The 23,955-nt window shown below is 37.9% G+C and overlaps 1 protein-coding gene across 5 annotated transcripts in view; it reads right to left on the bottom strand.

Moving 5' to 3' along the window:
- FRY (FRY microtubule binding protein) overlaps positions 1 to 23,955 on the bottom strand; it is a 314,584-nt gene that overhangs the window by 26,295 nt on the left and 264,334 nt on the right. For all 5 annotated transcript variants that reach the window (XM_058547971.1, XM_058547972.1, XM_058547974.1 and 2 more), the window contains exons 47-52: positions 16,656 to 16,796; positions 13,965 to 14,144; positions 12,103 to 12,264; positions 9,818 to 9,892; positions 7,085 to 7,255; positions 529 to 729 (exon numbers count right to left, since the gene is read on the bottom strand). In XM_058547971.1, coding sequence (XP_058403954.1) covers positions 529 to 729; positions 7,085 to 7,255; positions 9,818 to 9,892; positions 12,103 to 12,264; positions 13,965 to 14,144; positions 16,656 to 16,796 — 930 coding nt within the window. The remainder of the gene's footprint in view (positions 1 to 528; positions 730 to 7,084; positions 7,256 to 9,817; positions 9,893 to 12,102; positions 12,265 to 13,964; positions 14,145 to 16,655; positions 16,797 to 23,955) is intronic.

Raw genomic sequence — 23,955 nt, 5'->3', positions numbered from 1 at the left:
AAGGAAATAAAACATAGTGTGAAGTTTCTTTAAAAGCTCTAATTATTCTTTACATAAGAGTACAAACCATTGTACAAGCTAGTTGTTGGTCGACAGGTATTGTTTAACGTACATATTTCACTGTTATTAGAACTAAACATAGCAGCTGGCAATCGGGTCTTATGGCACAGCACTCTACAACACGAACCCATATTTTCAGGTAACCACATCAAAATGTCTGTCTATTTCCCAAAACTTCAGATGTCTGAGGAATTTTTAGACAATATTCCAGCATAATAAAAGTTATTTGGGGAAAATCTAGGCCTTGCAGATTTGATGGCGCTCAGGGCTCATAACAAATCCCCAGCATTTGTTTCTATTTGCAACCTACAGAGAAGAGGCCAGTAGAATCAGTTAGACACCACCTGACATTTCAGATTTTAGTTTAGCAGCCGTGGAAAGTTTCTTTAGCTGCAACTGGAAACCGCATGACTGCTTTAATTACAAAAATAAGTCTCCCAATTGCTACAGAGGCAAGTTCCTACTTACTAGGTCAGAGTGCTCCAGGATCTGGCTGGCTGTGAGGTCTTCCTCTTCGGAGGATTCATCAGAATCCTCATGGTTCATTTTATTGAGGCTGGGAGAACTTCCTGAAAGTTGGCGCTCCTCCAGAAGCTGCATATCACACTTGTCCAGACTATCCAGAGAACGCCTGCGAACTCCCCAGTTGAAATTGTCCATACTCTCGCCCTGAAATCACACCATCAGCTGGTTTTTATGCCAAAATCTTCCTGCACTCACATCTTCACACATTCAATTAGTCATAGCTTAGAAATAAATATTTTCATTATAAACTCTCAAGCCCTCACGTGCTTTGGTACCAAACATTTTGTTTATGTGATGTGAAAAGTAGTAAAAGCATACTGTTTTCCCCAGAATGCATATTAAATCATAGGTAGAAGAGATTACATATTTTTCTTTGGCATGGTGGGTAATATTTTGTTTTTTAAAAGTTGATTTTGGTAAACTCATTTTAAATAATCTGTGTTTCTAAAAATCTGTAAGCAAGAGACCATTAATATTAAAACAACTTCAGAAGAGGTTTACCCCCCCTTCTTCCCCCACCCTTGTTTAGTACTGTTCTCCTAAGGAGAAAAAGTAGGAGCTATGCTTGTAGCACATTCCACATTCTCTGGGTATTAAGTAGAAGAGCATTAGGTAAACATTCCAGCCTGTTTCTGCCGCAGCGGTTTCCACAGAGAAAATGCAGAGTTAAAGACTATCAGAGAGCAGCTGGGCAAGGTCTGACGGATCATGCACTATGCAGAGGCCAGAGCAGCACGGTTTAACTTTTGCTTTAGGCTCATCTTTAAATAACTGTCCCAATATAGAAAATAGTTACTTTCCTGGACCTGAAATGATTGACTTGGTGCCAAGCCTTATTCCTGACTGGTACATTTTAATGTACTGAGAACTGGGCTAAGGGGCAATGTAAGTGTTAAAGAAAGCTTTTAGTTGCATCTCAGATTTTCTCTACAAACTCTCTATATCTGATATAAAATAAGTTTATTTGACCACATAAATTTTTTTTCTAAAAATGAATTTGGGTTTTATTCTTCTCTCTGTTAAGATAGGAATAAAGCAAGAGAAATATTACCCAGCCAACTGGCAAGCAAATTTTAACCTAAACAAATAGGTAATCTGAATAAAATCTAGCACAGAATCCTTTCATTTATTAGACATTTGAAACATTGATGGTTCATTGAAATAAAATAATTTTTTCTGATGAGAGTTCAGTTAATAGCATAATAATGTAATATGAGAGATGTAAATTACTGTTAAAATTAGTGAGCATTAAATTTATTAATTTTCCTCTGGTTTAATGGTCTATTTCTTCTGGCTTCCAAGGAAACAAAGCTTGCCATTCTCACAGATCTCTCATATAACAGATGCTTAACTTTGCCAAAGTCTATTTTGGCTATTCCTGGTAGAAGGCAACAGGTAAGAATCCTAAACCATTCTGGATATGATGTAGAAATTGTTATCATTATTCATCCCCATTTATGATGTTCATGATTGTTTTTAGGACCGTTTGATTATAAAGAGAAAGCAGATTCAGAATATGATTTCCATATTCTATAGCTGTATCTGCTGTTTTGTCTCTATCTGTACTTTTTATTTGTATCTGCTATGATACATTACCATCAAAAATTTTTTTTTCTTGGTGGAAAAGGCTAATTGTTGTGCTGAGATTTTAAAATAGCTATTGCAGTGAAAAAATGAAAAAAATGTGGAGGAGGCAAGAAGAAAATACAATGTGTGAAGAAATAAAAAAAGATGAAAAACAAGAATACTATACAGAGAAAAAAGAAGAATGTGAAAATTACTTGGAGAAATATACAAATATAAATATAAAACATCAATTTACAAAACTGATTCTCTTGAACCAAATTAGTGGAAGGATTGGATGAACTACCTTAAGCAACAATTCTGGAAGTCTTCCACACTGAAACTGACACAGAACCATGAGCTTGCAGAGAAACACAGACGTCTAGGGCCAGAGAATGCTACACTGGGCATAGATGGCTGTTACTGTTGACTTGGTGGCAACTCTGATGAAGACTTGAATTAATCAGGCATGAGAAGTGGGAGTCAGGGAAAGCTGTTCTTGCAGGAAAAATATCTGGATGTCTTGCTAGAGGATGCAATGGCTCCATTAGAGGCAAAGGTGTTGAAATTGTTTCCCTGGTGGTGGCTGATGGGTTGAGATGGCACAGTGCTGTAGTTTAGCCTAAGTTAAAGTCCATGATTATTAAAAGTCAACCAGGCCTTCTCAGCATGGCACAAGAATACCCCTATTGGGAGAGCTATCTTCCATCTTCCCCATACCCAAATGTCAGATTTGCATTTTATGTTACCTACAAGGTCAAAGGTCAAAATGGTGTTTTACTGATTGTGTCAAATTTTCTGTGTGAGAAAATTTAGACGATGGCTAACCATTCCTTATGGACAATTTGCATATGTCAGTTATCAAACTTAAATAACCACTCAGGATTTATACTGAGATGAGAAAGTATTAATGACTGAACATTCTAGAAATGTTGGAAATAATATTCTTTGAAATAATTTTTTTCATATTGGAACTCCATCAAATAAGAATTATTGTTGAAAGAACTTGGGTGTGCTGTGGTTAAAATATGTTCCCCCAAATGTACCTACTTAGAGTAAGTCTGATATGACATAGATATAGGGTAATCGTAGGTCAGTTGGCCCAGGATGGTCCCTGTTTATGCCTGTTGTCTGGATGTAATTATTATTAGCATCCCCTTTTACTTGCAGAAGGGCCCTCATTCAGATGAAACTTTATATAGTCACCATACAAAGATAGCTCCTAATTCCTGGAAAATTAAAGGATTCCATTGGAAGTGTACATGGAATATTGTTAGATGCAGCTCGTTGATTTCACCTTTAATAAAAGAACTGAACAACAAAACCAGTCCAGCTGTGCATCTGTCTAATCAGAAATTATACGATTTCCCTGGATCATATTTAAAAACTCACTTTCTTTCAAGAGATATAATCATGCAACTTCCAGAACTAGGCATATAAAGATTTTTCAACTACCTTGTATTCATACTTTAGAAAATATTTCCATACTAGAGGAACCAAGAAAAAACACTTCTTTTATCACTTACACCTCAATGTAAATACGCACGCAAATAGGCATATGTATGCTAGAAGGGAGGAGAAAAGCAATTATGTTGTTATAAATCTGCAATGATGCGAAACATCTACTAGCGTATCTGGATTAAAAACAGCATCATCTTACCTGAAGTTCCTGGGTAGCAGATTGAATGGACAGAAAAACAAATAAGAGGTCTATTTAAAATAATTACATTAAAGATACTCAAGTGTATTTGTCTTAGCTCTAAAACAACAGCAACTAATAATGTTAACAATATATACCTCAGTAGATGCAACTTAAAAAAAAAAAAGGAAAGTTACACAAACTGCAAGGAGAAAAATCAGTATCAAACACCAGAAATTTCAAACCTCTGAGTGGTGGATAATGTAGCTGGGGTAACAAATCATAAATACAATTTCTGAAATAGCTTTCCACTTCAGTGACAACTTTGGTCTCCCCAACACTTTTTTTTTTGAATGCCTAAATTTTTATTTATGAGAAAACTGTTAAATGTCATGGGAAAAGGAATGAGGGTCAGCAACTAGAAAAAAAAGGTGACATCACCTGATCCTGCTCACAGAGTTAGAAGTGTTTGTGATTGTGATCTGTTCACTGCTGATGTCCAATTAATAGCAAAGACATAGCAGCACCTTTTAAAGGTTCTGTAAAGTTCAAAGGCAAACCCTTACAGATATTATTTAATGAAAAAGAATAGCCATGACAAAAAAACTGGTCTTTTTTTTGGATAATTGCGTTTTGATCTAGAAGCCAAATATGTTTAACTTTCTCAGATGAGGAGATACTGAAATTATTCACCAATGATGTATAAAGGAACGAACATTTAGAAGGCCTACTGTGTGCCTGACACTACAATAGCAGCTTTACATAGTTTATCTTACTTAATCCTCATGTCACTCTACAGGCAGGTATTGTCATGCCCATTTAAAAGATGAAGCCAAGAACAATGGCATCCATGCCTAAGGTCATCTAGCTAGGTCAGTGGCAGAGCTGAAATTCAAAATTGGACCTGCCTGACTTCAAAGCCCAAGCTTTTCACTCTACCACTCTGTAAGCACGCTAGAATCCCTTATTATAATCTTATTGACAAGTAGCAAAACATTCTCAAATGGTTTATTTTATTTGGATAAAATACATACTTTCACACTGTTGAGTTTCTTATAAAATCTTAATCATATAAAATAATCACTATGAAATTTAGTTCTTGTTGGCTAGGACAATAGAGAGAACACTAGAAGGAAGGTGCAGTAGTCATTATTTATTGTCCCTGAAAAACATTAGTCTAATATTTATTTTCAAGTGGTGAGCATCTGAGATTTTCCTTCCTTTATTTTGACAGAAGTTAAATTTGTTAGTTGTTCTGAAATGGTGTCTGAGCCCTCCATTTTACATCATTTGTGCTAGGTCACTTTACATAACACATTTTTCTTTTTTGGCTGAGGCTGGAAAATGATGCCTCTCTTGCTTCATCAATTTTTCCCTCCTTAGTTTAACTTCCAAGTAAAGACGTGCCCAAGCTTGAATTCTAGCCTCAGAGCCAAGATTAGGTCAGTTGCCCAGGTCAGCGAGCTAATCTTCTGACAGTCCATGTAGCTCTGGCTCAGAGATATTTTGAAAGTATTCAAAACAACTGTATTTTGCTTTAGACTTAAAAAATTTTTTTTTAAATTTTTTATTTATTTTTTAAATGTAAGTACATTCACAATTTTCTAAGGAACAGGTTTTACCTTTTTTTTTTTTTAAAGCTTTCACTTTATTTTTATTTTATTTTATTTTTTTTTAGGAAGATTGGTCCTGCGCTAACATCTGTTGCCAATCTTCCTCTTTTTTTTTCTCCCCAAAACCCCAGTACGTAGTTGTGTATCATAGTTGTAGAGTTGTAGCTCTTCTACGTGGGACGCAGCCTCAGCATGGCTTGATGAGAGGTAAGTATCTCCGCACCCAGGATCCGAACCAGCGAACCCTGGGCCGCCCAAGTGGAATGCAGGAACTTAACTGCTACGCCACTGGGCCAGCCCCTGCTTTAGACTTTTTACACAATCCTCACCACATTTAGTGATTGATTTCTTTACCACTAATTATGGTTAACAGTCAGAAAACTCTGCAATACTTTCTATTGGTTCTAGAACAATTCAAGGTAAAAAGTTGACACTTATTTTAAAGATGCCTTACAGTTAGTGCCTTTATACTCTTTAAGGACTGGATCTGCTACACTTGTTTCCCAGGGAAAGAACTGGTAAAGAAAACATTCTTCATTCTGAGGACATGATTTTCCTTTGCTGGTGCAGACATCCAGGGTAGTCACTGGGCCAGGGAGGGACAAAGAGCACAGCTCCTTGGCCTCACCTCGACAGAAGCCGACTGGTCAGCAGTCATATCCTTCCAGGGAAGGCGAGCAGCTCCTGAAGCATCATTTTGCACAAGTTTATAGTTAAGTTAGAAGGTGCCTACCCGCCACAGGATATGATACACTTTGAATTTGGGCCTCCATTTTAACTGTACGTCTAGCAGAAAGCCCTTTCTTTGTCTGGGAGATATAGTGCTCCTAGTTAAACGTGAGCTAAAGTATGTTGAGCAACACCATCAGCCGGCTCCCTACCAGGCATTTTTACATATGCCAGTCTCACTGTCATGGATTTAGTTTTCACCCCAGGAGGAGAAGACCACCTTTCAGCTGAACAGGCCCCTAAGCTATTGAAATGAGAGTGATGGGATGATGCTCCTCCTTCCACCCCCAGGTTTCAAAAACATGATTCATAACTGAAAGCATCTTATTACCATAATTATCATTCAAATAAACGAATCTGCATTTGCCCGTTGAGACTTGAATTCAGCTGCTCCAGGTGTCGCGAACTCGAGCTACCCACCCAAAGCAGAGCCAAGAGCTCTCATGTGCGTTTTATCTTGTTTCAAGTTCTAATAATTTCATCAAACACAGCACCAAGGTGCTGGAGCCCTCGAGCTCCCATCTCATGTTGTAGCAGGCAGCTTTAAAGTCATCATATTAGAGCAATTTCACATTTAAGATAATTACTTAGCATGTTTTACCCAGTTACCAGTGAACAGGCTCAGAACTTGAATGTTTTTGTGATTTTTTTTTTTTAAAGTTCACCTTTGGACTACACACACACACAGTCTTTGTTTGTGTGGTCATTAAAAGTCAGATCTTTGCCATTTAGAAATAACTTGGCAGCTTTGGCTGTGGGCTCAGACAGGAAGGGTGTGGTCACTTTTGCCAAAGTTGAGCTGCTGTACTTTAAATAAGTTGATTCAAAATAAAGTTTACAGCTTTCCAATTAAAGACTCTGTTATAAAAAGTCATTATTTAGCAGGTAAAAAGAGACTGTTTTGTTAGTCAAGGAAAAGGCTGAGTGGATTATTTTTACAGAGAATATACTGTACCTCTCCATCCTCCAGCTCCACGTCTAGGAAATCAAAGTCTCTAAAGACTCTGAATTGCTGCTCACTGTTTGTGTCATCCATGTTCTCCTGCTCTCGGGCGCCGTCCTCAGAGGACACCAAGCTTGTCTGGTGCTCAAGCAGATCCAAATCTCCACATGATGAAAAAATCACCTACGGATCAAGAGTCCTCTCCTGAGAAACCGTTCTCCCTTTAGGTGTTTGTGCTACAAAAAACTGTAATTGGCTCTTCATAGCACTATATTTCCAGTACACACCTAATTCCTTAAGTGGGTATTTTTAGAATGTTCTTTTATTATTTATGTTGGACAGGTGCCTTCAGATTAAACTCTTTGCAAAGATGCAAGTTCATGCACTAGGAAAATGTTCAAGAGTCAAATCGCTGCTTCTTAATGGATGAAGACTGGATCCTACCTGTGTGTGTGTGTGTGTGTGTGTGTGTGTGTGTGTGTGTGTGTGTGTGTGTCTATGACAATTGAGCATGTGTTCACAGACAAACCAGAGCAGCCAAGAAATTTTCCACTGTTTCTGAACTGATTGAGGTTAGAAATTGTGCACATTCACACACACGTACACGTCACATATATATTATCCCATAATATTTTAAGGACTGCTGATACCAAGATATGTTATTGTAGAATGAACTGTGAGAGCAAAGGATTTAACCCTTTTAGAGATAAACCTGGTAAGGAATAAGAAACAGAAGCAAAAAAGTATAGTACTTGCTCATTTGAATTACAGAAGGCTAGTTGAGCAGCCACGCTCATCACTTACACTTAAATTCCTGTCTTGTTGATTTAAACAAAACAAAACAAAACTTTCTTTCTATTAAAATCTTTAGTATGTTAATATTTTAAAATTAACTTCTATGTTTAGGTTCTTTTCACTGGGCCATTTTAATAGGACTTTGTAAAAACAATAAACTGCAAATGAACCTAAATGTTTTGCTAGCCAGATTCTCCTAAACACAGAGTGATATTAAATAAAGTGAACAGTATTCTTTTTTTTTAATAATTTTATTTATTTATTTTTTTCCCCCCAAAGCCCCAGTAGATAGTTGTATGTCATAGCTGCACATCCTTCTAGTTGCTGTATGTGGGACGTGGCCTCAGCATGGCCAGAGAAGTGCTACGTCTGTGCGCGCCCGGGATCCGAACCCGGGCCGCCAGCAGCAGAGCACGTGCACTCAACCGCTAAGCCACCGGGCCAGCCCATGAACAGTATTCTTTATTTACCGTTATAACGTCTAGTCTTCCTTGAAAAGTAGGCAAATCATTTATAAGAATTTAAATATAACAAATGTCTCTCAAAGTAAAACAAGTGAAAGGATTTCAAATGTACTTTTTCTTCCAGTGTTTGAGAACAGTTACTATGATTTGCTCTATGTTCTCGTAAAATGGTACATGACACACAGTTAGCACAGGGATTGCCAACAGGTATATGAGATGAATAGCACTGAGGGCCAGTCAACTAGTTAGTGAGAGACAAGACCAGAATTCTGATTTCTTCAGTTGAAGGCTCCCTTTCCTAGTTAGTGCTGCTTCTCATTTGTAACACACTCCGGGTAAACATTTCTAGCTAGAAAGGCCTCAGCACAGAAGCAGGCAGTTTAGATCTGAAGGAGAAAGTGCCAGCTCCAATGGCAATAAGAAATGGCTCTCGCTGGCAGTGCTGTGTTGCAGAGGCCAAGTGCTCTGGTTTCTCTCCCTTGTCGGCTAGGAGGCTCTGTCTGCCCCTGCTACTATCGCCTCCTCCCCTCTGCCCTAAATAATGTTACAGGAGCAGCAACAAACCCACTGATCAATAACACTAAAAAGGTGACTTCAATGGAGACAAGCTTAGCTGATGGCCGGCTGGAGCACATTCCCAGATGATAAGTATCAATTTGCAGTTTAGCAAGTATTTATCAGCCTCTAGTATTTCACATGCTCATGAACTGCAGTAGTAGATACATTTTGGGATTTTAAAAATAGCTCCACAGAGAAATTGTTTGCTAATTCTTACTTTATTTGGGAAATTATTTAGTTTGCTATTTCTTTTTTTGTTAATAATAAAGATGCTGTCATATAAATGAAATAAAAATACCTGGTGAAACCAGACCCTCAGATTTTTATTGCTTTTGGTACAATATACTCACTACACAATTTGAATTTTCTAAATTTTCTAAAACCTTCAGAAGCTAACCTCCAATACTATAATTATTCACTTATTCCAAAGCCCAATTGCATTTTTTAAAAACTGTAACATCAGTGGAAGTTTGAGAAAAACTACGGTATGTCATTATTCTCACCTTTATTGTACATAAGTAAAATACATCACAGGAAGAGATGTGTGTACAGAGAGTAAAATTACACCCAAAAGGAATGTATAGCATGATAGTCACATGTATATATTTTAAGGAAGTCTGGGTATATTTATAAAAAAATTGAGAAATTTTTATAAATGAAAATGAGTATTTATTTACAGGCAAACTGGAGCAAATAGCCAACAAAATCTTTCATTGTTTCTGAACTAAGTGAGATTAAAAATCATGGTGTGGAGAGAAATAATCTAGGGGTTTGATCCAGATGGTGGATATCATACTTGTAATTCCTCTAAACTATATTCCTCAACCATAATAGTTGAATCCTCTAAACTATATGACCAAAGGTAAAAACAGACCAAAGGTAAAAAAGATATAGAACCAAAATAAATATGATTCAAGACAAAACTTACTGATGGATTTTTGCTCAATCCTACTTCTTGGCCACATAGAGAAAGGACGTGCACCAACTTCTCTTTTGTCCTCTTCTGGAAAAGAAACACAGAGGCAGGTTTTAATCATGGTGTCCTGTGATCAAATCGGCTCTAATACTGGAGCCATTAGCCACACAGGGCGATCGCACTTGAAGTGTGGCCAGTGACAATGGGGATGTAAAATACACCAAGACTTGGTGTGAAAAAAGAATGTAAAATAGCTCATGAATAACTGTAAAATGTTCATTACATGTTGAAATAATATTTTAGATATATTAGGTTAACTAAAATATTATTTTTAATATTTATTAATTTTATCTGTTACTAAAATTAATTTTATCTGTTTCTTTTTACTATTTTTTTAAAGGTGACTATTAGAAAATTTAAAACAAGGCTCACATTATGTTTCTACTGGACGGTGCTGACCCAAGTTTTCCCAAGAGAGGGGGGTGAAAATCAATTTCTAGATTCTTCAGCAGATATTCATTACTCCTCTTGATAATCTTTTCTTCTATGCTACAACTTGCAGCATTAGCAAGGCTTTCCTTACACCTAAATTATATCTATTATGTTACAGTACAAATCTATTTTCCTCAAATGGGAGAATAACTTTACTTTCTGCAGAATTAAAAAATTCAATTATTTGCAAGCCATATCAAATCTTTCTCAATTTATTCTTCCTAAAGTTAAATACAGTCAATTGCTTTTGCTTTTCTTCATAAACCTTATTTTTTAGCCCCTTAAGCATGGAGATTCTTCTATAAACCATCACATTTTCTAATGACATAGATAAACCAGGTCTCAGAATAATTGGTGAGTTGAGAATGAAAAGGTAGAGTAACCAGAGCCTAAAAAATGTTAATGTACTTCAGAATTGCTCTTAAAGCAATTTTCCTAATCTCTTTAACATGATTTTTCCCTTTTAATCTGATTGCAGTTAATGTGGAGACTGCTAGGAGGCCAGTATCACTCACAGATTTTCCTTCTTAATGCAACTCAGTTCACTGCATCCTTCTGTCCAAATTATAGAAGGGACACTCAATACGATGTCTTTTCAAAGTCAAAGACAGGAGGACCTTGATGTTGAAGGATGGCAAGAGATTCGCTAAACTTTTTCCCTAACTTTTAGTGGGCATTTTACAGTTCTGGGAAGGAATCAATATAGAGGAACACGGAATTGGGCTGTATATTTTTCTTCTCTTTTCCAAATCCCCAAGGAAGTGTAGTAGGCTCCCTTATTCAACAACTCGATGAACACTCACCGAGAACCAGCTCCGCTCCAGGGGGCACTGTGCTGTATGTTCCACTTCCCTAACCTTTGAGAGTGAAGAGGAGTCCTGCTGGGCATGCAAACAAAGTGTTTTTCCCTGCTCAGTTCCCCTTCCCCTTCTTCCAGTAATGCAGTCCCTCTTTTTATCTGGGAACAGCTCCTCTCCCCCTAAGTGGGGCTTTGCCTCCCTTGCACACACTGCAAGAGTCCTTTTTCTGGAATTGCTGTGGAAGTGGGGGAGAGAAGGCCTCTGTCCTGAAATCATCAGAGCCAAAGACCATGTAAATCTGGAGCTGCCAGGGGTTGTTGGTGCCTCATAGGGGAAGAATCTGCCTGAGGATGAAGTCAGCAGAGAGGAAAGTGGGGCCAAGACTTTGGGAAGGGATGGTGGGGACAGTGAGAAGGAGAGAGAGTCTAAGGATCTAGTTCCTGATTTTGTCTACTAGAATCCAGCTGTGTTTGAAGCCAAGATATATGAGTTATGGGTGAGTACAGTCTTAGGCATGATAACAGAACTACAGAGAAATCTGGCAGCTCACTCTGCTCTGTATGGCTCAGACTGTGCGTGGAGACCGTGACTGCAGTGCATGCTCAGCAGCCAGAATGGTCACTGGATGTGCGGCCCCATCATATAGAATTGGTTGGGAGAACTAAGGATATATTATTTGTAGAAAAGAGGACTCATGTGGGTGAGTGGCAGAGGGGGTAGGGTTTCTTTAAATGTTTGAAGCGCTGCCATGTGAAAGAGAGATCAGATATCATTTTCTAAGCCAAGAGAACTAGGACCAATGGGTAGAAGCAACAAAATTGTAATAAGCTGTTCAAAGATAAAATGGGTTCCCTTGGAATGTTGTGAGATCCTCATCACTGAAGTGTTGATGCCTAGATGGGCAATGTTGGGATGGTGGATGGGGGAATCTCATATTACATGGGCAGTTGGGCTCAGTAGGTCCCCTAAGCTTCCTTCCAATCCTGGGAGTCTAGGATTCTATACCTGAGAATACTGGGGCCTTTTCCAGCTTACAGGAACAAGGACATTGGAGTTGGAGCCTGACGAGGTGGAGGACGTGCTCCGGGTGACGGCCATAGCCCTGGGCTTCCCATCACGCCCAGAAGAATTCTGCAGTTCATCATATCGCCTCCCGATGATTGGTGTCTTGAGAAAAAAAGATACAAAAGCACACGTTCTATCTCATTCATAGTTCTGTGGTACATGGGATGGCTCTACCCAGCAGCAACCAAGAACTGCTTGAAGTTCAGTGTTACAATTAAGCTCATTTTCCTGATGTTCAAATATACATTCTACATCATTTTGCATCTTCAACATTTTCCCACCCTCTTTAGCAGCTGGAAACAAATCCAATTGTTTATTCTTAAACATACTTTAGAAAGCACTGATAAAGATTAGAAGCAAAACATTTAGGAAAGCAAATGGTCAGTTTTCAGATGCTTAAGCTTGAAAGAATTTCTTATAACAGGAGATCAAAATTCCTTCCCCTCTTCCTTTAATCACCAATCTTTATATACTCTCAATTATTTAAAAATTTATTTAAACTATTTATATCTTTTCAGTTATTTAAATGAATGAGGTCAGGGCCAGGTACTTGGGCAACACTTTAGAAATTTTACTTTCTGAGAGTACTGGAGTGTGGGGGCTGGGTGGGCAGCACCTCCCAAACTTTAGCCCCAAGGAGGTCTCCTCTGCAGAAACCAGCTCATGGGCCTACACTCTGAGGTGGCAGAAACCAACTGGTAATTCTCCACCTGGTTCTCACGGCCCATCATTCTGGGTCTCTAGGCTGTGCAGCTGACTGGCTGTGTGTCTTCTGTATCCCTTTGGAATAGAATAAACTTAAGTCAAAGAGTAAAAGTAGTTTTTCCCTCCTAGCAATATAAAAAAATGTTAAAAATGGAAAAGATTTGATACCTTAATATCATATATATATACTAAATATAGATGCGGGTATCACAATGGCAGCAAAACAGTATCTCATCCTGAATACTGAGACCATTGTGTGAAGAAACCCAACCTGGCTCCAACCTACTTAACAGAGCGAGTAAGTTCCATATCAGCAGATCTGGTTTATTCCTTTAGTGGATTTATTCATTCAGCATGTTGAAGAATATTTATTAAGTACCCATCATGCGCCAGACACTGTCCCAGACCCTGGTTACAGGATGGACAGAGCATAGTTCCTGCTTTGGGGGCTTATGGGTCATGGGGTAGGAGAGACAGGAAAGCAAAGTATTTTTACATCTTAGACGAAAACAGTTCAGTGCAGGCCTCTCAAATGTTCCTTCATGGACCAGCAGGTAAATCTGACTGCTTTCTGCCCTCTCTTTTCTTCCTGACTCCATAGCTTTGTTCGCTCATCCCTTCCCTCTGCACTCCCTTCTCCCTCAAGGTAAGAATTTAGATAATTCTACCAGTTTAAAAAGCAGTGTGGCTTAGGGAAGCAACTGTAAAGGCTCTGTATTCCTGTAAATCGCAGCCATTTGCTGGTCTGGCTGCAGTTCAGGGAACAGGGTTGTGGAGATAAATATAGGACATGACAGTTGTCAGATAAAGAATGAGTGCAGGTCATGGTTTAAAATGCTTAAGATCATTCCATTTAAAGTTGTCTTTTTTGGAATCATTTTTATATAAGTAAGGCTGGCTTTTATTTTTAAAAACTGCCAATTGAGAGCCCCAGGGAATGTGACACTCGATGTGTTCTTAACAAACAGAACCTAATTTAGGTCTTAGAAGCCTTCATTTGAAATAAACGGAAAATAAGTCTCCCTTTGCCCAGGCAACTAGTTTTGCCCTTTGCCACTATATCTTCATGCTACAGTTTACAGAAACAGTTAACATACCTCTGAAATATCAAAGTGAAAGTCCAGGGTTTTTCCAGGTAATTCCTTAGATGCACTCGTCCACACTCGATGTATTTCTATCTTTGAGAGGTCACTGTGCTGATAAGAAGGCAACACTAGGCTGGCAGATCGAGAAACTACCAGCTTTAAGATATTCAAAGCTTCTCTCCAGTGAACACTCTGAAGGAAATAAAACATTCAATGGTTAAAAATAATTTCGTTTTTAAAAATGAATATACTGCTAGCTACTGAAACTTCTTATGATCAGTCAGAATTCACTGATTTAAAGATTTTATTTATTTATTTTTTCCCTCCAAAGCCCCAGCAGATTGTTGTATGTCATAGTTGCACATCCTTCTAGTTGCTGTATGTGGGACGCGGCCTCAGCATGGCCAGAGAAGCGGTGCGTCCGTGCACGCCCGGGATCCGAACCCAGGCCGCCAGCAGCGGAGCGCGTGCACTTAACTGCTAAGCCATGGGGCCGGCCCAGAATTCACTGATTTAAAACAGTGCAGGAAGTTCTGTGATAAGTAAAAGGCACATGACATAAAAAGATAGTTTATATATAAGATGAGCTACATTTAGGAAACAAGCAAATAAAAAAACCCAATTTTGTCCATATTCAAATAAATAAAAGTTTAAAATAACAAGGTACCATTTTTGCTAATGAAATATCTCCTTAATTTGAATAAAAACAGTCCCCACTGCATTTTATGCTACTGACCACTCACCCTTTCTCAAAATTCTCCCATCTGCAATTTCTGGTCTTCCTTGGTCCCTCCCTACTTCTCTGGCTCTGCCTGTCCCATCTGCTTCCTGGGCGCCTGATCTCTGCCCTCAGCCCTTTTCTTGTTTCACTCTATATCTTCCTCATGACCTAACCCAAGAATCTGGGAGCCATTCTTAACTCTTCTCGTTCCCTCCCTCCTGATAATTTGTTTCTGCCACTCCATTCCTGCTGGCACTGGCTCAGCTGAATCATCTTGGGCCTCTGCCTGGACTATTTCAATAGTCTCTTAACTGATCTCCCTGTTCAAAACCTCTACTTAAGTCCATAATACCCACCTTAGCTACAGTGATCTTTCTAGAACTCTTCAGATCATGCCACTTCCCTGCCTAAACTTCTAGGGCTTCCTCTGGTGGACAGGGGGAAGTTCACACTCTTTGCGCATGGCTTACAGGGGTAATCTCCCCCAGGCCACCCCTGGAGTTCCCCAAACCAGCCAGGCAAGGTCTCTTAGCCTCTGTGCCTTTACTCATGGTATTCCTTCATTCTGGAAGGCCTTTTCTCTCCTTAGTTGCTTATCAAACACCTCCTCTTCCTGTAAGACTCACTTTATCATCTTTGTCTCCCTGACAGTCCCCAGGCAGACTGAGGTGCTTCTCCCACAAAAATATTGAACATAGATAAACTAATTTGATAAAAGTTATTATTTGCCCAGGCTTTAGAATAAAAGCACATGAAATAAAACACATTTCTTTTGCTGTTAGATTCTGCACAAGGGAAGTCATGGTTTGAATGTGAAATTAGCTGCCATTCAAGATAAGATATCTAGTACCAGAGATGCCACAGGCCTAGCTAGGAGAGAACAGGCAGCCTAACAAAACAGTGAAATGGGGCGCACAATTGGTAGAAAGATGTGAACTGCTCCTCTGTCTCCCATGAGTGCTGTGAAGTGAGAAAGTGTTACTGAAGGCCTACCATGTGGCACAACTATTATTGGAGCAATACCGCTGGAAAAATGGAAAAAAAATACTTGGAAATCACTTTTAACATTAAATAATATCAGTAAGTAATGTGACTGGTGAAGTGAAGATAGAAAGAAATGTCTAGGATTTACATTGTATGGCTTTGTCAGAGTTTAACCAGAGAAAACCTAGCATTTGCCCTTGAACTCTGCAACTCACCAAGTACACTGCTGTGTTTGTTTGCTGGAGTATTTTCAAGTACATTTATGCAAGTTTCTTTTTTTTTTGAGGAATATTGGCCTTGCACTAACATCTGTTGCCAACTTTCCTCTTTTTTTTTCTTGTTTTTCCCCAAAGCCCCAGTACATAGTTGTGTATCATAGTTGTAGAGCTGTAGCTCTTCTATATGGGATGCCACCTCAGCATGGCTTGATGAGCGGTGAGTTGGTCCACACCTGGGGTTCTGAACCGGCGAACCTCGGGCTGCTTAAGCAGAGTGTGCGAACTTAATCTCTACGCCACCGGGCTGGCCCCTATGCAAGTTTCTTAATCTCAGTTTCCTCAACTCTAAAATGGCGATTTTAACCTCTGAATTAATGCTTCACCTGTTGAAGCAGCTGGCCTAGAACCTGGTACATGCAAGTTCCTTCTCCCTTTTCCTTTGAAATAGGACACTACAAATAAGACCTTGCCCCTGCCCTTCTAGCCAGGTGTGTGCTTTCAGTATCCAGCTTGTAAGCCCCAAGAGGCAGAGATGTGTCCTCTGGAGGCTCAGGAACACACGGGGCCTGGTCCTGTCTTTCTCCTCAGTATACCATTTAGGGTGAGATCAGCTCTCACTCGTGACTGCTCTTAGTGTGTTATGGATGTCAAAGAATGAATGCGTGACCTGACACCCATAGAGCTTTGTGGCAAAATACAAGTGACATGCAAAGCCTTGGTGTTTCTGGCATGACTCCTGGAAACATCCTGGTTCCTAAGTGAAGTCATTCAAATACTCACTTGCACATATTTTTCAATGGTCTTCAGAACTTCCACATTAAACTGCTTTACAGGGACGACTGAGAGGTCCATGTAGCTGAGCAGACTGTAGATGACCTGGAGGAGGGGCTGCTGCATACTAGGGAGGCCCTTCTCCAGCAACTGTGGGAGGCAAGGCCCAGCATGAGTCAGTTCGACACAGATTTTCACATAGAGCACCAATGTTTCCCAATACTTTTATGACTGTACATTATCTTAGGAGGGAAAGGAAAATCCTAACTACTGAAGAAATGAAGATATTATCAAAGGCAATGTAGGTAGGTTGAATATAAAAATATAATATTCCCACAATGGAATACAACAAAATAAGCCTCAAAAGAAAAGCATCAAACATCACTAATCATCAAAAATTACAAATTAAAACAAAAGATACAATTTATCAGGTTTCAAATTGGCCAAGATTAGAAATTGATAACAGTATTGGTGAGGATATAAGATGGGTATTCTTACACATCAGTGGAAATCTAAATTGGTTTATTTGGCAATTGAGGTCAAGAGTACTAAAACAGTTTATATCTTTTGAAATAGTCATTAGACTTTCAGGAACTTTTCCAAAACTACAGATTAACACTAAGATTTATGTATGAGATTTCACTATGGCATTATTTATAATGGTAAAACAAACAAACACACGAAACAAAACAAGAAAGCTCTATAAGGAATTTAAATGTTGAACACTAGGGAAATGAATACATAAATTATGGTAAATTGTATGAAGAAATAGGCAGTCAATAGAATGACAGTTTTAAAGATAATAATGGATATCAGATAATATTAAATAAAAGAAGAAGGATATACAATTTCTATGTAATAGATGATGCCAATATTGATGTGAATGTGTGTGTTATATAGAAATAACATTGGAAAGAAATCCAACAAAATGTTAATTCTTCTTTTCTCTTATTTATTTATTTTTTTTACTTTTCTGTACCTTCCAAATTTTCTGTTATGAACATATACTGCTTTTATAATCAGGAAAAAAAATCAATGATATTTTCAAAAAGGAATGCAAAATAATGAGAATATATTTGTGACAGACATCATGATAAAGTTTACTGTTCAAATTAAAGAATTAACAGAAATGATTCAAATAAACACTGAAATTCCACATCAAAAGTGGTCAAAAGAAATAATTGTGTGGTTAACACATGAGGAAATAAGAAATTACAAAAATCTATTGTGTGGAAAAATGAACATCTTCACTAGAAAGGAAATACATAAAGAGAAAAATTTTAAAGTACCAATAAAAATACTAAACTGCAAAAATGAATACAATGATAAAATTTAGTGGATATGGGAAAACAAGAATATTTATACATTGTTTTTAGTATTGTAAATTGGGAAAAACTCTGGGAAGACCAATTTCCCAAATGTGTGGAAGAACTAAATCATATATGCACACATCCATGCCCTTTACCCGGATAGTTACTTTGGGAAATGCCACCAGAAGAAATGATTCAAACATAATCTGAGACAAAGTCTACATAAAAGGATCATTTGTAATTGAAAAAATTATGAATATAAACAACAAAAGGGAGATGGTTAAGCAAGTTGTGTTACATTAACCTGATGGAATTTCACAGTTACTGAAAATGACACTGTGTGAGCCATGTCAACACATGGAAATACACACACAAAGTTAAGGTTAAGTGAACAGAGCAGGTTCAGTGGAAATACTGACCACAGCTACCTAAAAATACGTGTATGTGCCTGGCTAGCACCTGAAAGAACAAGTGAGTAACTGAAATAGGAGTGAATATATATTCTATATGGTGGGAAGGTACGTTTGTAATAAAATTTTTTGGTTACAATTTGTGATAAGGGATGAATAGAACAAACTAGGTAATCCATTTTTTATTTATTTTTTAAATTGTGGTAAAATATATATGACAGAAGATTTACCATTTTAACCATTTTTAATTGTACAATTCAGTGGCATTAAGTACATTCACACTGTTGCGCAACCATCACCACTATTTATTTCCAGAACTTGTTTATCATCCCAAACTGAAACTCTGTAATCATAAAACAATAACTCTCCATTACCTCCTGTCCCCAGCTCGTGGTTAAAATGGAACTGCTATTCTACTTTCTGTCTCTATAAATTTGCCTATTCTATGTACCTCATATAAGTGGAATGGTATTTGTCCTTTTTTTAAAAAAATTTTTAGTTTATATATATTTTTCTATTGTGAAATTTTTGTTGTACATTATTGTTTATCAGTCACCATATAAGTGCATCCCTCCACCCCTTGTGCCCACCCCCCACCCCCCTAGCCCCTGGTAACCACCAAACAGTTCTATCTGTGTGTGTGTTGGTTTATCTTCCACATATGAGTGAAATCATGCAGTTTGTCTTTCTCTTTCTGGCTTATTTCACTTAACATAATACCCTCCAGGTCCATCCATGTTGTTGCAAATGGGACGATTTTGTCTTTCTTTATGGCTGAGTAATATTCCATGGCATATATATACCACATCTTCTTTATCCATTTATCAGTCGAGGGACACTTGGGTTGCTTCCACTTCTTGGCTATAGTGAATAATGCTGCGATGAACATAGGAGTGCATAAGCCTCTTTGGATTGTTGATTTCAGGTTCGTTGAGTAGATACCCAGTAGTGGGATAGCTGGATCATAAGGTATTTCTATTTTTAATTTTTTGAGGAATCTCCATACTGTTTTCCATAGAGGCTGCACCAGTTTGCATTCCCACCAGCAGTGGACTAGGGTTCCCATTTCTCCACAGCCTTTCCAGCACTTGTTGCTTTTTGTCTTGGTGATTATAGCCATTCTAACGGGTGTAAGGTGATACCTTAGTGTGGTTTTGATTTGCATTTCCCTAATGACTAGTGATGTTGAGCATCTTTTCATGTACCTATTGGCCATCTGTATATCTTCTTTGGAGAAGTGTCTGTTCATTTCCTCTGCCCATTTTTTGATTGGGTTGTTTGTTTTTTTGTTATTCAGTTGTGTGAGTTCTTTATATATTATGGAGATTAATCCCTTGTCAGATATATGGTTTGCAAATATTTTTTTCCCAGCTGGTGGGTTCCCTATTCATTTTGATCCTGGTTTCATTTGCCTTGTAGAAGCTCTTTAATCTGATGAAGAGTTTGTTTATTTTTTCTTTTGTTTCCCTTGTCTGAGTAGACATGGAATTCAAGAAGATCCCTTTATGGCTGATGGCAAGTAGTGTACTACCTATATTTTCCTCCAGGAGTTTTATAGTTTCAGGGCTCACCTTCAGGTCTTTGATCCATTTTGAGTTAATTTTTCTGTAGGGCGAAAGAAGGTGGTCTACTTTCATTCTTTTGCAAGTGGCTGTCCAGTTTTCCCAGCACCATTTATTGAAGAGACTTTCCTTTCTCCACTGTATGTCCTTAGCTCCTTTGTCAAAGATTAGCTGCCCATAGATATGAGGTTTTATTTCTGGACTTTCAATTCTGTTCCATTGATCTACGTGTCTGTTTTTGTACCAGTACCATGCTGTTTTAATTACTATCGCTTTGTAGTATGTTTTGAAGTCAGGGATTGTGATTCCTCCAGCCTTGTTCTTCTTTTTCAGGATTGCTTTAGCTATATGGGGTCTTTTGTTCCCCCCATGTTGGTTTGTTCTATTTCTGTGAAGAATGTCCTTGGGATTCTGATTGAGATTGCATTGAATCTGTAGATTGCTTTAGGTAGTATGGACATTTTAACTATATTTATTCTTCCAATCCAAGTGCATGGAATATTTTTCCATTTCTTTATGTCATCATTGATTTCGCTCAATAATGTCTTATAGTTTTCACTGTATAGGTCTTTCACTTCCTTGGTTAAATTTACTCCTAGATATTTTATTCTTTTTGTTGCAATTGTAAATGGGATTGTCTTCTTTAGTTCATTGTTGGTATATAGAAATGCAACTGATTTCTCTAAGTTGATTTTGTACCCTGCCTCTTGGCTGTAGTTGTTGATTATTTCTAATAGTTTTCCAATGGATTCTTTAGAGTTTCCTATATATAAGATCACATCATCTGCAAAGAGCAAGAGTTTCACTTCCTCATTGCCTATTTGGATTCCTTTTATTCCTTCTTCTTGCCTAGTTGCTCTGGCCAGAACCTCCAGTACTGTGTTGAGTAAGAGTGGTGAGAGTGGGCACCCTTGTCTTGTCCCTGTTTTCAGAGAGATGGCTTTCAGTTGTTCTCCATTGAGTATGATGTTGGCTGTGGGTTTGTCATATATGATCTTTATTATGTTAAGGTACTTTCCTTCTATACCCATTTTGTTGAGAGTTTTTATCATAAATGGATGTTGGATCTTGTCAAAAGCCTTCTCTGCATCTATTGAGATGATCATATGGTTTTTATTCCTCGTTTTGTTAATGTGGTGTATCACATTGATTGATTTGCGGATGTTGAACCATCCCTGTGTCTCGGGTATAAATCCCACTTGATCATGGTGTATGATCTTTTTAATGTATTGCTGTATTCGGTTTGCCAATATTTTGTTGAGGATTTTTGCATCTATGTTCATCAGGGATATTGGTCTGTAGTTTTCCTTCTTAGTGTTGTCTTTGCCTGGCTTTGGTATCAGGGTGATATTGGCCTCGTAGAATGTGTTGGGAAGTGTTCCATCTTCCTCTATTTTTTGGAATAGTTTGAGAAGGATAGGTATTAAGTCTTCTTTCAATGTTTGGTAAAATTCTCCAGAGAAGCCATCGCGTCCTGGACTTTTATTTTTTGGGAGGTTTTTGATTACTGTTTCAATCTCTTTACTTGTGATTGGTCTATTCAGGTTCTCTCTTTCTTCTTGGTTCAGTTTTCAGAGGTTGTTATGAGTCTAGGAATTTATCCATTTCTTCTAGATTGTCCAATTTGTTGGAATATAGTTTTTCATAGTATTCTCTTATAATCCTTTGTATTTCTGTGGTATCTGTTGTAATTTCTCCTTTTTCATTTCTAATTTTATTTATTTGAGCCTTCTCTCTTTTTTGCTTGGTGAGTCTGGCTAAAGGTTTGTCAATTTTGTTTATCTTCTCAAAGAAGCAGCTCTTTGTTTCATTGATCCTTTCTACTGTTTTTTTAATTTTAATTTCATTTATTTCTGCTCTGATTTTTATTATTTCCCTCCTTCTGCTGACTTTAGGCTTTGTTTGTTCTTCTTTTTCTAGTTCTGTTAGGCGTAGTTTGAGGTTGCGTATTTGGGCTTTTCCTTGTTTGTTAAGGTGGGCCTGTATTGCTGTGAGTTTCCCCTCTCAGGAGGGCTTTTGCTGCATTCCATATGAGTTTGTATGGTGTATTTTCATTTTCATTCATCTCCAGATATGCTTTGATTTCTCCTTTAATTTCATCAGTGATCCATTGGTTGTTTAGTAGCATATTGTTGAGTCTCCACAGCTCTGTCACCTTCCTAGTTTTTTCCTTGTAGTTGATTTCTAACTTCATGGCATTATGGTCTGAAAAGATGCTTGTTATGATTTCATTCTGCTTAAATTTTATAAGCATGCCTTTTTTCCCAAGATATGGTCTATTCTTGAGAATGTTCCATGTGCGCTTGAGAAGAACGTGTAATCTGCTGTGTTTGGATGGAGTGCTCTGTATGTGTCTACTAAGTCCATCTCATCTAGTTTTTCATTTAGGTCCATTATTTCCTTATTTATTTTCTGTTTGGATGATCTGTCCATTGATGAGAGTGGGGTGTTAAGATCCCCTACTATTACTGTGTTGTTGTTAATATCTCTTTTTAGGTTTGTTAATAGTTGCTTTATGTACCTTGGTGCTCCTGTATTGGGTGCATATATATTTAAAAGTAATATGTCTTCTTGGTGGAGTGTCCCTTTTATCATTATATATTGCCCATCTTTGTCTCTCATTACCTGTTTTATCTTGAAGTCAACTTTGTCTGATATAAGTATGGCAACACCTGCTTTCTTTTGTTTGCCATTAGCTTGGAGTATTGTCTTCCATCCTTTCACTCTGAGCCTGTGTTTGTCTTTAGAGCTGAGATGTGTTTCCTGGAGGCAGCATATTGTTGGGTCTTGTTGTTTAATCCATCCCACCACTCTGTGTATTTCGATTGGAGAGTTCAGTCCATTTACCTTTAGGGTGATTATTGATATATGGGGGCTGCTTGTTGTTATTTTATCACTCTTTTTCTGGTTCTTTTGCGTTTGTTTTGTTTCTTGTCCCATGTGTTTCGGACTACCAATGCAGTTTGGTAGTTCTCTATGGGGGTTCTCTTAGTTTTCTCTTTCTTTATTGTGTGTGATTCTGTTCTGATTATTTGGTTAGTGGTTACCATGAGTATATAAAAAATCTCGTGGATGTGATAGTCCATTTTTTGATGGCCTCTTATTCCCTTAGACTAAGTCGATTCCTCTTCCCCTTCTATGTTATTGTTGTCACATCTTATTCCTTCTTGTGTTATGAGTTCGTGTTTAACATGATAAGGTTATATTTATGCTTGGTGCTTACCTTCTCTTGATCTTTGGTTTTATAATTAAGTGTTTGCTAATCTATTTTGATAGAGGACTGCGATTTTTCTGGTTTGTTGACCTATTTTCCTCCTTGTTCAAAACTTTGAATCCCCTTTCTCTTTTTTTCTCAGTGATGAGGGCCTTCTTGAGCACTTCTTGTAGTGGGGGTCTTGTGGTAATTAACTCCCTTACCTTTTGTTTATCTGGGATAGTTGTTATTTCTCCCTCATATCTGAAGGATATTTTTGCTGGCTAGAGTATTCTTGGCTGAAAGTTTTTGTCCTTTAGAATTTTGAATATATCCTTCCACTCTCTTGTAGCCTGTAAAGTTTCTGTCGAGAAATCGGCTGAGAGCCTGATAGGAAATCCTTTGTATGTTATTTTTTTTGTGTGTAGCTGCCCTTAATATTTTTTCTTTGTTGCTTACTTTTGCCACCTTTACTACTATATGCCTTGGAGAGGGTCTTTTCGTGTTGATATATTTAGGAGATCTATTGATTTCATTTACTGGTATTTCCAGCTCCTTCCCCAGGTTTGGGAAGTTCTCAGCTATTATTTCTTTGAGCAAGTTCTCTGCTCCTTTTTCCCTCTCTTCTCCCTCTGGAATATCTACAATCCTTATGTTGGATTTCCTAATTGAGTTGGATATTTCTTGGAGAGTTTCTTCATTTCTCTTTAGTCTTAGTTCTCTTTCCTCCTCCATCTGGAGCACTTCTGTATTGCTGTCCTCAATATTGCTAATTCTTTTCTCTTGTCAGCTCTGGTGCTGAAGGCTTCCAGATTTGTCTTTGTCTCCTCTATG

This window comes from Diceros bicornis, chromosome 9, assembly GCF_020826845.1.
Source record: "Diceros bicornis minor isolate mBicDic1 chromosome 9, mDicBic1.mat.cur, whole genome shotgun sequence".
Classification (NCBI taxonomy): domain Eukaryota; kingdom Metazoa; phylum Chordata; class Mammalia; order Perissodactyla; family Rhinocerotidae; genus Diceros; species Diceros bicornis.
The sequence above is the reverse complement of the archived record's forward strand: the minus strand, read 5'-3'. Positions and strand labels throughout refer to the sequence as shown.